Here is a 15,472-nt window from a genome sequence, read left to right on the forward strand (position 1 = left end):
CATCCATCCATCCATCCATTACCCAAATTGCTCATTCTGCTCTCAGGGTCACGGGGATACTGGAGCCTATCCCAGCAGCCATCCCAGCAGTTGTGACTGCCTAACTAAACTAGGCGTCACCTTACTAAAGATGATGATGTAAAATGCTGTTAAAATGTGATTCCAAATAAAGGAAAAATGTAAAAAAAGAAAAAAGAAAAGAAAAGAATAAGTGAACTTGAAACAGTCTTTGAAGATGGAATAAGGAATACTGTGAAGGATTTACCGCGTGGATGAGTTGCAGCAAATTCCAGTTTACATGAAGGTTAAACTACATTACTGTCATGTCTCTGCATGGACTCTTCAGAAAGACGTTAATTTGTGGATCAAATGAATACAGCATGAAAAACAATACTGACTGCTGGGGCGTCTGGGTAGCATACCGCTCTATTCCGTTGCCTACCAACACGGGGGTCGCCAGTTCGAATCCCCGTGTTACCTCCGGCTTGGTCGGGCGTTCTTACAAACACAATTGGCCGTGTCTGTGGGTGGGAAACCAGATGTGGGTATGTGTCCTGGTCGCTGCACTAGCGCCTCCTCTGGTCGGTCCGGTGTCTGTTCAGGGGGGAGGGGGAACTGGGGGGGAATAGCGTGATCCTTCCACATGCTACGTCCCCCTGGTGAAACTCCTCACTGTCAGGTGAAAAGAAGCGGCTGGTGACTCCACATGTATGGGAGGAGGCATGTGGTAGTCTGCAGCCCTCCCTGGATCAGCAGAGGGGGTGGAGCAGCGACCGGGACGGCTCGGAAGAGTGGGATACTTGGCCAAGTACAACTGGGGAGAAAAAGGGGGAAAAATCCCAAAAAAAAGAAAGAAAGAAAACTGACTGCCTCTAGTGAAATTAAATCTTCTATATAATAATAATTGTAGGTTCAGAAAACTAGATTATTTACATCTCAAAGCAAAAGACAAACTAATCAGACATCCTGACAATGAAATGAAGGAAGAAGAAGAAAAGACAAGTTACAGAAGAAGAAGACTCGGACTCCATGTCTCCATAGAATGCCAAAGGACCTGAAGGGACTCATCATTTACTGGATATCTGGATTCTCCAGATCCACCATGTGGTGAACCCTCTGCATAGATTTACACACATTTCAGCAGTGACCCATAGAAAACTTACCTATGAAAAGATAAAAATACCTAAATATTTACATAAAAATAGCTCTTTAATAAAGGTTTTGGGTTACTGTAGACCAGTACAAAATAGCAGATCGGACTATAAATGCAGTTACCATCTAATGATACTCTGCAGTTTACCCTGTTAAGCACTCACTGGACAAGTGCAGCTCTTGGTTTGGTGATGAAGGCAGCGTAGGAGGAAGGTGCACCACAAGGTTTAACCTCCTCACCGTCTGCTCAGACGGTGAGGAGGTTAAACCTGAACATCATGAAGGTGTTGGAAGTGCCCCAAACTGTTTCTACACAAACTCCTCCTAAGGACACTGTAGGGAACAACACTCTACCATCGTCTCTCTGTCAAGTACACCTCAAAACATCTTTAAAAATAGCTGTTTCTGGTCCATCTGGCTTCTACAAGTCTCTCCTCTTGTGCTGCTCCTGCTGGTCTACAACTTTCAGCTCAGCCATAGCGTTTGGCTTCCTTCTCAAAGACATCGCTCAGTCTGGATGCTGAATGTGACCGAGTGAAGAAGGTTCCTATCGGTGCGGCACATTAATGGATGCATATGAGATCAGAAGTGTGTGTGTGCGTGTGTGTGTGTGTGTGTGTGTGTGTGTGTGTGTTGGGTTCTTGTATTTAGGTGCTGCTTACTGGTCTCTGTCTGACTCGGAGGTCTGTTTGATTTGCCGTGTGTGCACAGCAGCTCCTGCCAGTAATTGTCCCTCCAGAGCGGCATGCAAGTCTGAACCTCCCAGCTCCAGCAGCGGCTCCAGTCCCGCCATCGCCCGAGGTACCTCGGCCCCCACGGGGAGGGCCTCGGCCCGTCGACCACCCAGCGCCCTGCGTCTCCTCCTCAGGTCCATGTCTCCCTGGTCCCTCGCCTGCTCCTGGGAGCCGTCGTTCGGACTAACAGCTCCCTCTTTCAGGTCTCGTCCTCCTTTCTTCGGGGGCTCTGCATCCTCTCTCCCCACTCCGTTCTCGGCTCCGACAGCTCGCTCCTGCTGGGCCACTCTTCTCCTCTTCCCCTCCTTCTCTTTCCTTGCCTTCTCAATTGTCTCGTCTGCTCTCTGGAGCTCCTGCTGGATCTTCTCTTTCTCTGCTCTCCCTCTCTCTTGTTCTACCCTCTCTTTCCCCATCTTCTCTCTCTCTGCCCTCCCTCTCTCCATCATGTCCTGGTCTGTGTCAGCGTGTCTCTCCTCATCTTTCGGCAGGACTTTGGGTTCATCTTTGGGTGCCGGTGGGGCGTCATCTGGTTTGCGCTGGCCCAGCGCTACTCCTCTGGCATCCAGCTCTCTCTCTTTATGGACGTCCACGCCAGCAGCCTGGTTCGGCTTGTCGGCCACGTTGTGAGCCTCCGGGACTGCCACATTTGGAGCCTGGACCTCAGAGCTCCTCTCCCCCGCTTGACTGGCCGAGTCACCAGGCTGTTTGGGATCAGGGAGCTGGACGGCTTCTTTGGGTTTGACCGCTGCCACATCCATCACCTCCAGGTGTTCCTGAGCAGCTTTGTCTCCCTCTCCTTCTGGAGCTTTCACAAACAGAAAAGAAAGAATTTGTCACAACACAACTTTATTTATCGCTATAAGGGCAACTAGACATGACAGCTGGCAATATAAACATGACAAGACACATTAAAAAACAGTTCAACTGAAAGGAAAATGCAACAGCTAACATACTATCCACACAGATCACAGACTAACTGACCTTACAGTAGGTCTGTAGAAGGGACAGAAACCAAACCACATTGAGTAGATGGGTTGCAGAGGGAATCGATGACTTAAAGTAAAGATTACTTTTACAGGAAGGTGAGCGACGGCCTCGCCCTGATGACAACAGTGAAGAGTGACTCACTAAGACAAGATATCCTGTGGCAGACGAGGTATATCTGTCACTTTCTGATGATTTGCTGGTCACAGAAGGAACCAAAGTCCCTCTGTTTCACTCCAATAACCTCCAATCAAATGTGAACAACACCGTTCAGGTGTCTTGATGCTCGGTAGTCCAGGTAAGAAACTCACAGAAGGTGAATCAGTTCATCTGGACACAGCGTCTACTGACAGAAACGCTTCATCATCATCGAAGTGACTTCTTCAGACTTAGGGCCCTGACACACCAGGCCGACGGTCAGCTGTCGGCGAATGTTGGGCTGTCGGTGAGCGTCTGTGACCCTAGTTTTTGCGGTGTGTCGTGCACTGTCGGCACTAGTTGGACCCATCGGCAGCTTTCAGGGATTCAGCATGTTGAATGGGCGGAGCCCGTCGGTGAGAGAGAGCACTCTGATTGGCTAATCAGCTTAGCGAATCAGTGCAGAACCTACATGCTAGTTGGCTGCAGTCTTTGTGGTGTGTTCAAGTGCTACTTTTTGACCCAGACGGCAGGCGACACAACAGTCGGCCTTTGTCACCACTAATCGGTTTGGTGTGTCTGGGCTCTTAACTGACTGCAGGTGTCTCCACCCTTATAAATAATAGAGTGACTGCAGGTACCCCCACCCTTATCAACAGTACAATGACTGCAGGTGTCCCCACCCTTATAAACAATACAGTGGCATAACCACCCAAACCAGTGACCAGTTTCATATGCAATTATGGGTGTGACCATTAATCATGTGTACTATTCACAGAGGATTAGAGATTGTTGCAATCAGAGCACGGTAAAATGGTGACAGATGTACTCTTAGCCCCCACCTCTTGTCGGTTCAGGGATGCCAGAGGGGGGGTGGGGGTCTGTGATTGCAACTATTCCCCAACCCTCTGTTGATAGTATACATTGCCATTGTAACGGTAGTTAACGGTCACACCCATATTTGCATATCAAACTGGTTGTTGTGCCACTGTGCCACTTGTTTATAAAGGTGGGGACACCTGCAGTCATTGTACTGTGTATAAGGGTGTAGATACCTGCAGTCACTGTATTGTTTATAAGGGTGGGGACACCTGCAGTCACTGTACTGTTTATAAGGGTGGGGACACCTGCAGTCACTGTATTGTTTGTAAGGGTGGAGACACCTGCAGTCACTGTATTGTTTGTAAGGGTGGAGACACCTGCAGTCACTGTATTGTTTATAAGGGTGGAGACACCTGCAGTCACTGTATTGTTTATAAGGGTGTAGATACCTGCAGTTACTGTATTGTTTCTAAGGGTGGGGACACCTGCAGTCACTGTATTGTTTATAAGGGTGGGGACACCTGCAGTCACTGTATTGTTTATAAGGGTGGGGGTACCTGCAGTCATTGTACTGTTGATAAGGGTGGGGGTACCTGCAGTCATTGTACTGTTTATAAGGGTGGGACACCTGCAGTCACTGTATTGTTTATAAGGGTGGGGACACCTGCAGTCACTGTATTGTTTGTAAGGGTGGAGACACCTGCAGTCACTGTATTGTTTATAAGGGTGTAGACACCTGCAGTCACTGTATTGTTTGTAAGGGTGGGGACACCTGCAGTCACTGTATTGTTTATAAGGGTGGGGACACCTGCAGTCACTGTATTGGTTATAAGGGTGGGGACACCTGCAGTCACTGTATTGTTTATAAGGGTGGGGACACCTGCAGTCACTGTATTGTTTAAATGGGTGGGGGTACCTGCAGTCACTGTATTGTTTATAAGGGGTGGGGACACCTGCAGTCACTGTATTGTTTATAAGGGGTGGGGACACCTGCAGTCACTGTATTGTTTATAAGGGTGGGGTACCTGCAGTCACTGTATTGTTTATAAGGGGTGGGGACACCTGCAGTCACTGTATTGTTTATAAGGGTGGGGGTACCTGCAGTCATTGTACTGTTTATAAGGGTGGGGACACCTGCAGTCACTGTATTGTTTGTAAGGGTGGAGACACCTGCAGTCACTGTATTGTTTATAAGGGTGTAGATACCTAACTTTTTAGCATTAGGTGATGTTTTTCAGCGTTTGCTGGCGGATTCTCCATCGGTGACTCCACCTGTCTTTTCCACCGCGGTTACTAAACACGGGGTACAACATTTCATTCCCACTCTGGGACCGCCAGTTTTGGCGCGCCCACGGCGCCTCGACGCGGTAAAATGGGCTCCAGCTAAGGAGGAGTTCGCCATCATGGAGCGTCTGGGTATAGTGAGGCGTTCCAACAGCCCGTGGGCCTTGCCGCTTCACATGGTGCCCAAGGCGGATGGGTCGTGGCGGCCTTGCGGCGACTTTCGCCGCCTGAACAACGTCACCGCCAATGACCGCTATCCCATCCCACACATACAGGACTTTTCCATACGCCTGGCAGGTACCACTATCTTCTCTAAGGTGGACCTGGTGCGCGGCTATCATCAGGTTCCCGTGCGCGCAGAGGACGTGCCCAAGACCGGAGTGATCACCCCGTTTGGGCTTTTTGAGTTCATGCGCATGCGCCTTTTGGCTTGAAGGGGGCAGCGCAAACCTTTCAGAGGCCGATGGACTCGGTGTTGCGTGACCTTGCTTTCGTGTTCGTTTATCTCGACGACATATTAGTGGCCAGTCCGTCAGCTGACGAGCACCTGGCGCACCTGAAACAGGTTTTCCGTCGTCTGGACGAACACGGCCTGATAGTCAACCCGGCCAAGTGTCAGTTTGGACTGCCGGTGATTGACTTCTTGGGTCACCGCATTTCACCGCAAGGCGCGGTCCCGTTGCCTTCTAAGGTGCAAGCGGTGGCGGAATTTCCCCGCCCAGTCTCTGTTAAGGCATTGCAGGAATTCTTGGGCATGGGGAATTTCTATAACCGTTTCCTCCCTCGCGCTGCCCACCTCCTTCAGCCACTTTACGAAGCCCTGCGGCTTCAAGAAGGCTAACGACCCTGTCGACTGGACTCCCGAACAGGTCCAGGCCTTTGACGGAGTTAAGTGCGCCCTGGCTAACGCTGCCCTCCCCGCCCATCCAACACCCACGGCGTCCATAGCTTTAACAACCGATGCGTCTGACATAGCCGTGGGGGCTGTGGTTGAACAGCGCGTGGCGAATGCGTGGCAGCCACTCGCATTTTTTAGCCACAAACTGCGAGATAGCGAGCGCAAGTACAGCGTTTTTGACCGGGAGTTGCTGGCACTGCACCTTGCAACCCGTCATTTCCGCTTCCTGCTGGAGGGTCGCTCCTTCACGGCTTATGTGGATCATAGACCGCAGACTTTCGCCATGTCCAAGGTGACTGAGCCGTGGTCTGCTCGTCAGCAGCGCCACCTAGCGGCCATCTCCGAGTTCACAACGGACATTCAGCATGTGGCCGGGAAGTCCAACCCTGTTGCTGATTGTCTGTCGCGTGTGCTTGTGTGTCCTGTGCACCTCGGTGTGGATTTCTCCGCTATGGCTGCCGACCAGCCCAGCGACCTGGACGTCCTTGCCCTTAGGTCAACGTGTACCGGCCTCAAGCTAGAGGACGCTGTGATGCAGGAAGGCAGTCCTGCCCTCCTCTGCGATGTCTCCACCGGCCATCCCCGCCCCGTTGTTCCAGTGGCCTGGCGCCGTCGAGTTTTCGATTCGATTCACTCCCTCTCACGCCCTTGAGTTCGGGCGTCGGTGAAGTTGGTCGGTTCCAAGTTCGTCTGGCCTGGTCTCCGCAAGGACGTCAAGGGGTGGGCAGCTGCATGTGTAGCGTGCCAGCGCGCTAAGGTCCACCAGCACACTAAGTCGCCCCTCGAACCGTTTCCGATCCCGGCCAGACATTTCGACCACATGCATGTGGACCTGGTGGGCCCTCTACCTTCTTCACAGGGTTTTACGCACCTGCTCACAATGGTAGATCGGACCACCAGGTGGCCAGAGCCTGTCCCTCTGTCCTCCACAACATCCTCGGATGCTGCACGCGCGTTTCTTTCCTCCTGGGTCGCCCGTTTCGGCACTCCGTCAGATATCACCTCAGACAGGGGCCCCCAGTTGGTGTCAGAGCTCTGGTCGGCACTTGCGCGATCCTTGGGTGTGCAGGTACACCGCACTACCGCATATCACCCTCAGGCTAACGGCTTGTGTGAACGTTTTCACCGGTCGCTCAAGGCAGCGCTGCGCTCTCTGATGGTAACTGGGTGGAGCGTTTACCTTGGGTTATGCTCGGGTTGCGTTCGGCTCCTAAGGAGGACCTCGACGCGTCGCCCGCTGAGCTGGTGCTCGGTCAGCTGCTCCACGTCCCTGGGGAATTGTTGCCTGGGAGTTCCGCTCCTCGACCCCGTCCGGCCGTTTATCCTTTTCTGTCCGACAGCACTCGGGTTCCAGGCCCCGCTCACCACTGTTTTCCGAGGTCGTTCGTGCCTGCGGAGCTCATGTCGGCTCGTTTTGTTTTTGTACGGCATGACGCTCACCGCTCGCCCCTCCAACCCCCATACGATGGCCCATTTCGGGTTCTTGAGACGGGTCCTAAGGGTTTTGTGCTGGATATGGGTGGGCGTAGGGAGCGTGTCACGCTTGATAGGCTTAAACCGACGCACAGGGTGGCAGGCGAAGTTGTGTTTCCGGTCCAGGTTCCCCGTCGGGGTCGTCCTCCTTCCAGGACCCCGGCAGTGTCTTCACGGGTTCAGTGTTCTGCTTCTCAGCCGGCTTTGGACTGTGTTTCACCTACTGTTCCGGCTGAGGGACGGCGCAGCCGTTATGGCAGGCTGCTTAAGCCTCCGGTGAGACACTGATTTTCTTTCCAGGAGTCCCTTCTGGGTGTTCGGGGGGGGGGGGGCTGTGTGGTGGACACTAGGAGCTGTGCCTCTCACCCAGCAGGGCTGTGAGCTGGGGGCGTGGTTTACGTCGGGGCGTGGTTTACGTTCCCGGGCTCTCTGGTGCAGGGTTGTTCCTGCTGCAGTTTGGTTTTGGAGCTGAGGAATAAACATCAAACTCGCCTTCGTCTCCTGTGTTTTTCCTCATCCTGCCACAATAATAATAATAATAGTAATAATGACAACAGTAATAATAATAGTATTAATAATAGTAATAATAATAGTAATAATAATAATACATTTTATTTTTTCCTTAACCCATACACTGTGAGACCAGCAGATACAAGAAAAGAAATGATACACGAAACGTCTTTTCCTTCATGTCGTTTTTCAAGTCATACAACCACGTAAAGCACCTGTGATGTTGTGTTAGTGTGTGTGTGTGTGTGTGTTAATTTCTATTTAAACATTATTCTGAAGCATATCTGGTTATTTTTTGACATCCAGACTTGGACACATGATGACCTCGTGTTGTCCGTCTGTGTGTGTCTCCAGTGTACTTCATCCCTGTCTGAGGAGAAACAGCGTGTACAAACCTGCGGGCTGCTTCTGGTGGATCTTGTGTTGTTCCTCGATGACAGCCAGGAGTATCTCCTGCTGGTCCAGGAGTCTCTTCTGCTGCTCCTGCTGCTGCTTAATCACCTGTAGGAGTACCGCGTGGTCCAACTGGCCTTCTGAACAGAGGGACAAAGATGTAGCCGCAGGAGCTCAACACATCAGACAGTGGCCTGCAGACCAGTCTTCATTCACACAGACCTGACTTCAAGTCTTTGCGTTTGCTAGATGGACCGAGGCTGGTTGGGGGACTGATGTGAAACGTACTGATGTGAGTATCTGCCTGCTAACTCAAAAGGGAGTGTAGACATCTGGTTTCCAACACACACACTAAGCAAAGAGAACATCAACGGCCACTTTAGATGGTTACCAGTCCAATGTGTCTCAGTGGTCTGTGTCCAGGAAACCAGCCTGACAGGACTAATGGTCAAGTGTAGGGAGCTGCAGTCAAACATGGCACCGTCGGCACGACTCGGACCCCTGTCGGCAGCTTTTCGGCCGATTCAGCATGTTGAATGGGCGGAGCCCGCCGGTGAGAGAGATCACTCTGATTGGCATCACTCTGATTGGCTGTTCAGCTCAGTGATCAGTGCAGAACGCACATGCTAGCCGGCTGCCGGCTGTAGTCTTTGCGGTGTATTCAAGTGCTACTTTCTGGCCCAGACGGCAGGCGACGCTACAGTCGGCCTTCGTCACCGCCAGGCGGTTTGGCGTGTGTGGGCCCTTAGAGTTTAAGGTTGGGATGGGTGTCAACACTCCCATCTGTATTGGTACACCCACGCTCCAGCGCCATATTTGTCTGCAGCTACCCATTACTCTTAATGGTTGACCCTCTGCATTGGTGGAGAGGTCAAAGGTCACGTGAGGTCATTAGTTGGATTCTGACAAACATTTCCAAGTGGAAAATGAATAAAAGCAAAGTGAGGGTGAATGACGGGGACTGTACAGACTGGAGAACTGGGTTAGAGGACATGGTGAGAGGTTAAACCACCAAATTAAACACTAGTGACGGGCCGCTAAGTTACTTTCTGTACACCTGACGGACCTACTGACCCACTTTATGTGACTGACACAAGACTAGAGAGGAAAAACAAGAGGAGACAGGAGAGAGACCTACCTGCAACCAGCTTTTTAATCACTGTGCCAGGAAGCCAGTGGAGAGGAAACCAGAAGGAAAGAGGACAGAAAGGCAAAAAAACAAAAAAACAAATCAAAACAAAAAAAATTCCAAGTTTATAAAGCAGATTCAGGAAGTGAAAGTAAAGATGTGACTATCTTTACACATGATCACTTTGGTACCATCAAATACAGAGGCAGCCGTGGAAGCCAACAGATGATAGTGGAGATAAAAAGCAGAAACATAAAGACAGACAGCTACATAAGAGACCACAACACACATCCTTCATAGTCCTACAAAAAGACCACAACACACATCCTTCATAGTCCTACAAAAAGACCACAACACAGACCCTTGATAGTCCTACAGAACACTGACCTGTGACAGAAACATCTACAACCACAACGCATGGCTAAATGAAAGATCTGCCTTCCTTTCCCCTCCTTTCGCTCCTCTTACCTTCCAGCTTGTCCTCTGCAGTATCCTTCCCATCTGCTGCTGCAGCCACGTCTCCTGCCGGGTGATGTTCTCCTTCATCTGACACGTCACAGAAGCAACACAAACAGACAGAGACTGGTTTCTGATGTGACACACCACAATCTGTTCAGATGCTGAACAAGTCTCATCCCTTCCTCTCACGATAACGACAACATCACATATCACAATGTTTCTTTTGTCGGGATTTTTCCCCCTTTTCCTCCCCAGTTGTACTTACCCCACTCTTCCAAGCCGTCCCGGTCTCTGCCCCCCCCCCCCCTCTGCTGGTCCGGGGAGGGCTGCAGACTACCACATGTCTCCTCCAATACAAATGGAGTCACCAGCCGCTTCTTTTCACCTGACAGTGAGGAGTTTCACCTGGGGGACGTAGAGCGTGGGAGGATCACGCTATTCCCCCCAGTTCCCCCTCCCCTCTGAACAGGCACCCTGAACGACCAGAGGAGGCGCTAGTGCTGCGACCAGGACACATACCCACATTCGGCTTCCCACCCGCAGACACGGCCAATTGTGTCTGTAGGGACGCCCGACCAAGCCGGAGGTAACACGGGGATTCGAACCGAGGACCCACGTGTTGGTAGGCAACGGAATAGACCACTACGCTACCCGGGCACAAATATCACAATATTTCTGACTGAACACCTCCATACTTATGATGTGGTGGTACTTAGTGGAGGACTACTGGTGTTTCATAAGGTATTTACACATCAAAACATGTTGACAGACGATCATTACTAACGTGGACATGATGACCACCCAGGTGGAGACAAAACACAGTGGAATAAGTTCAGAAAATGGTCTCACTTTACTGTAACGCAGCCTTTAGCACCGGGGAATGACAACATGTAAGTTATATCTCCATACTACCACAACAAACCTGGTCTCAGATCAAGAATCCACATTATGTTAATATATTGCCTAGCTATATATCTCACAGCACCTTAAAAATACTCACGTTTCGCTGCCGCCTCCAGCACTTTGCCTGCAACATCAACCTGTGTCGCCTCACCCGCCTTCACCGCTAGTATATCGTTCATGGGAGCCAGTTTATCCACATCCTTTAGCGAACGAACATCCTGCTTTTTGCCCACCTCTGCCTCCGGCCCCTTCTTCTCCAGCAGGACCTGCCCAACACCCATATCCACTTCCTCTTTCCTCACCAATGCCACCACGGGCTTCAGCTTCTCTTCGACCTTCTCTTCTTTCTCGTCTTGCTTCTGATACTCCTTCTCCTCTCCTTCTGCAGGAGGAGCAGGCGGTTTGTTCTGATCCTCTAGCTCGGCGTTGTTCTTCCTGGTGTCGACCTTAACCTCGTCATGGGGTATTGGAGGCTCATGCCGATGCTCCTCCCCCTCCGGCACTGCCACACCTGAGGAGAAAGAGAAGTGACGTCTGCTGATCCAACAGTTCAACAACAACTTAAACTACTAAAAACACTTTTTACTCGAGCTGATTTCACCAATTAATTAAAGGGATAGTGTTAGTTTCTGGGTTTTTACTGTGTCTGACTTCCATTGGGTCATAGCTGTCCTGGCTGCCATTGAGGCACACTTGTCTGACTTCATGTAAGAACGACACCAAGTAAAAAAACCCAGAAACCAAAATATCGCTTTACATCAGATTGTGTATTGTTGGGGGGAAACCTGTGCAGATGTGGCTCTCCATGGCACACGATGGAGTATCACTGACCTAATAAATACAAACACAGACAAACTTTTGATGTCAGATTGCAGCCCTGGTCTAGTTCCTGTACCGGGTTCAGGGCGGTCCAGCTGGACCTCCTCCTCTTTCTCTGGTACTTTGACCGGTCCTTTAATCTGGGGAGGCTCGGCCGAGTCCTTCTCCATGGGTTGTACCACCTCCACAGCGGGGGGCTTGGGTCCCTCCATGTCCACTGGCTTCTTGATTATGGATTTGTCTACATGAAAACACCAAACATGCCTGCTCATCACAACCTGGAACATTCTCTGTACATTACTATCATGTACCAGCCACATGTGGGACGCCCCGCAACAACTCACTTCAGCCAAATAATCTGATGAACGCAAGCAGCAAGTAACAAAGAGGAAGAGCCTTTCAGAGTATCCACAGAAATACGACTCATGATGTTGAAGAGAGGGCTCTTTCATTATAATACTAAAACATTTGTATTTGCTAGCATAGTTATTATTGATAATTGTACTGGCTAGTGTAGTTATTGTTGATAGTTCTCCTGATTTCCTATGTTAAATGCACTTATTGTAAGTCGCTTTGGATAAAAGCATCAGCTAAATGACTGTAATGTAATGTAATGATAATTGTATTGGCTAGTGTAGTTATTGTTGATCATTTTAGTGGCTAGCGTAGTTATTGTTGATAATTGTATTGGTTAGTGTAGTTATTGTTGATAATTGTATTGGCTAGCGTAGTTATTGTTGATAATTGTATTGGTTAGTGTAGTTCTTGTTGATAATTGTATTGGCTAGTGTAGTTATTGTTGATAATTTACACTAACCAATAATGTAGTTATTGATTAGTTTACTTATTGTTGATAATTGTATTGGCTAGTTAAGTTATTGTTGATCATTATGGACCCATTCACAGAAGTCTGAAGGATATGGATGAACAGCACACAGCGTGTTCACATGATGAATCACAGTGCATGAATGTAATGAAACAGAAGGGGGATAACCTCTTTAAATCTTAGTTCACACAAATGTCCTTTAAACACGGCTAACTAATGCAGGCTACCTTGAGCTTACTCCTTCAACGTTTTGTCACTTAGAATTTACAACTGCCATCAGTCAGAAACACGAGACATGTGCCACTAACATCTCACTGGACTGAAAATGATGATATTAGGATATACTGAGTTTATGTTGATGTTTTTCACTGACTATCTATCAGTCTCACATCAACCGAGATGATCACAGAGAGGATTAGACATTTCTTTTTTTTTTAAATAAATGTATTTCTAGTTTTTCCCCTTTACCCACCTGATTAACCCAATGGCATATGGCCGGAACTCTTGTCGAATAACTCCCCTGGCTCACGTTTCCACAGGAAGGAGATAGTCGTTACACCAGCTTCCTTCAAACTCGTGTCGGCTGCTCTCGCTATTTTACACGCTGAAGCCTTGCATGGATTGCATCACCTTCAGGCCACGAAGGAGGCGTAGGGAGAATGCTTTCAGTTGCTTGGCTGCAGGCACCCGGGTGGGCCAGAGGAGTCACTAAAGAACGACGAGTCCCCGAACACTACACCGATCTACACCCACTATCCCTCGGGTAAGGGTGGCCTAATGAATGCCTTACCCCTTGGACGCGCTGGTCGTGACTGGTTATGGCGAGTCTGGGATACGAACCTCCCAGCCACATGACGAGCGGGTTGCAAGAACGGCGGTTTATTCCGCTCAGCCACCAGAGCGGCAGACATTTCTTTTAATGGTTTCAAATGTTTGTCTCCGGTTCAGATTCCCTTAAAACTGACCAAATGCATACATAGCCACAAACAGAGACACACTACTTAGCCTAAAGTATGTGGACACCCATCCTACTGAGTGGGTCTGACTAGTTCAGCCACATCCATCGCTAACAGATGCATAAAATCCAGCACAGCAATGCAGTCTCCCTAACCAACATGAAGTCATACTGAATGGGTTGTACTGCAGAGCTCAGTGACTTGCAGCATGGCTCTGTAACGGGATGCCACCTTTCCAACAAGTCAGCTGATCAGATCCCTGCCCTGCTAGATCTTCCCTGGTCAACTGAAAGTCGGTTATCATGAAGTGGAAATGTCTCGGAGTAACAACAGCTCAGCCATGACGCGGTAGGACACACAGGGCAAAACCACTAGAAATCATCTGTCCTTGGTTGTAACACTCACTAGTCACTACCAAGTCCCAAACTGCCTCTTGAAGCAACGTGAGCACAAGAACTGTTGGTCAGGAACTTCATGAAATGGGTTTCCATGTCCGAGCAGCCATACACAAGGCTAAGACCACCATGCACAATGCCAGGCATCAGCTGGGAGTGGTGTAAAGCACACCACCACTGGACTCTGGAGCAGTGGAAACACGTACTCTGGAGTGACGAATCATGCTTCACTAACTGGCAGTCTGACGGACCAATCCGGGTTTTGCCGATGCCAGGAGAACGCTACCTGCCCAAATGCACAATACCAACTACAAACCCCGATTCCAATGAAGTTGGGACGTTGTGTAAAACGTAAAAAACAACAGAATACAATGATTTGCAAATCCTTTTCGACCCATATTCCATTGAATACACTACAAAGAAAAGATATTCAATGTTCAAACTGATAAACTTTATTGGTTTTTTTGCAAATATTCACTCATTTTGAATTTGATGCCTGCAACACGTTCCAAAGAAGCTGGGACAGGGGCATGTTAATAAAATAAATAATAAAACGGGTCAAGCCAGCAGTAAAGACAATCACTGTCTGGCCAGAAGGAGCAGTCTCTGAACTCCAGGACTGTTTTGAAAACACAGACTGGAGTATTTCTGCACATTCAGCTACCCATGGCTCCCATATAGACAATAATGAACAGACATCTGCCATACTAGCCTGCATTAACTTTTGCACTGAGAGCGTCACAACAAAATCAGTCCGCACCTTTCCAAACCAGAAACCCTGGATGACCAGTGAGGTCCAACAGCTGCTGAAAGTCCGGGATGCAGCGTTCAAGTCAGGTAACTGTGAGGCCTACAGCACAGCCAGATCCAACCTCGAAAAGGGCATCAGAACAGCCAAACATAAATATTCCCTACGAATAGAGGACCACTTTCACAATAACTCTGATCCTCGGCGAATGTGGCAAGGCATTCAGTCTATCACAGACTACAAAAGCTCTAATCGCGGTCCCACTGTCCATGATGCCTCCCTGCCAGACAAGCTAAATCATTTCTATGCCCGCTTCGACAAGGACAATACTGACCCGGACACAAAAATCCCCAGCCACCCAGAAAACCAGGTGCTCACTCTATCAGTCGCAGAGGTCAGAGAATCACTGTGCAGAGTGAACACACGGAAGGCTGCCGGACCAGACAGCATACCGGGTTGGGTCTACCGGGAATGGTCTGACCAGCTGGCTGAGGTCTTCACACCTGTATTTAACCTCTCACTGTCCCAATGTAAAGTCCCGGCATGCTTTAAGACCACCTCTATCATTCCTGTCTCCAAGAAACCAACATCCACATGTCTGAATGACTACCGACCCATGGCACTCACCCCCATTGCCATGAAGTGCTTTGAGAGACTGGTTCTGGCTCACATCAAAAACATTATCCGCCCCACATTCGACCCACATCAGTTCGCCTACCGTCCCAAAAGGTCTACTGAGGATGCCATTGCCACTGCCCTGCACTTTGCTCTGACCCACCTTGAACTTAACAACACATACATCCGGATGCTGTTTATAGATTACAGCTCTGCCTTCAACACCATCATCCC

General features: G+C 49.5%; 1 protein-coding gene across 3 annotated transcripts in view; it reads right to left on the minus strand.

Moving 5' to 3' along the window:
* Window positions 1–1,034: 1,034 nt before the first annotated feature.
* The window catches only part of slc38a10 (solute carrier family 38 member 10), a 59,264-nt gene continuing 44,826 nt past the window's right edge, over window positions 1,035–15,472 (minus strand). Inside the window, exons 12-17 of one of the 3 annotated variants that reach the window (XM_056297053.1) lie at window positions 11,775–11,939; window positions 10,977–11,390; window positions 9,986–10,063; window positions 9,527–9,547; window positions 8,391–8,528; window positions 1,035–2,691 (exon numbers count right to left, since the gene is read on the minus strand). In XM_056297053.1, the coding sequence (XP_056153028.1) occupies window positions 1,811–2,691; window positions 8,391–8,528; window positions 9,527–9,547; window positions 9,986–10,063; window positions 10,977–11,390; window positions 11,775–11,939 (1,697 nt within the window). In that variant the 3' untranslated portion in view covers window positions 1,035–1,810. The remainder of the gene's footprint in view (window positions 2,692–8,390; window positions 8,529–9,526; window positions 9,548–9,985; window positions 10,064–10,976; window positions 11,391–11,774; window positions 11,940–15,472) is intronic. The other 2 variants (XM_056297055.1, XM_056297054.1) reach the window with 2 other exon arrangements.

Source organism: Lampris incognitus, chromosome 17, assembly GCF_029633865.1.
Source record: "Lampris incognitus isolate fLamInc1 chromosome 17, fLamInc1.hap2, whole genome shotgun sequence".
Lineage (NCBI taxonomy): Eukaryota > Metazoa > Chordata > Actinopteri > Lampriformes > Lampridae > Lampris > Lampris incognitus.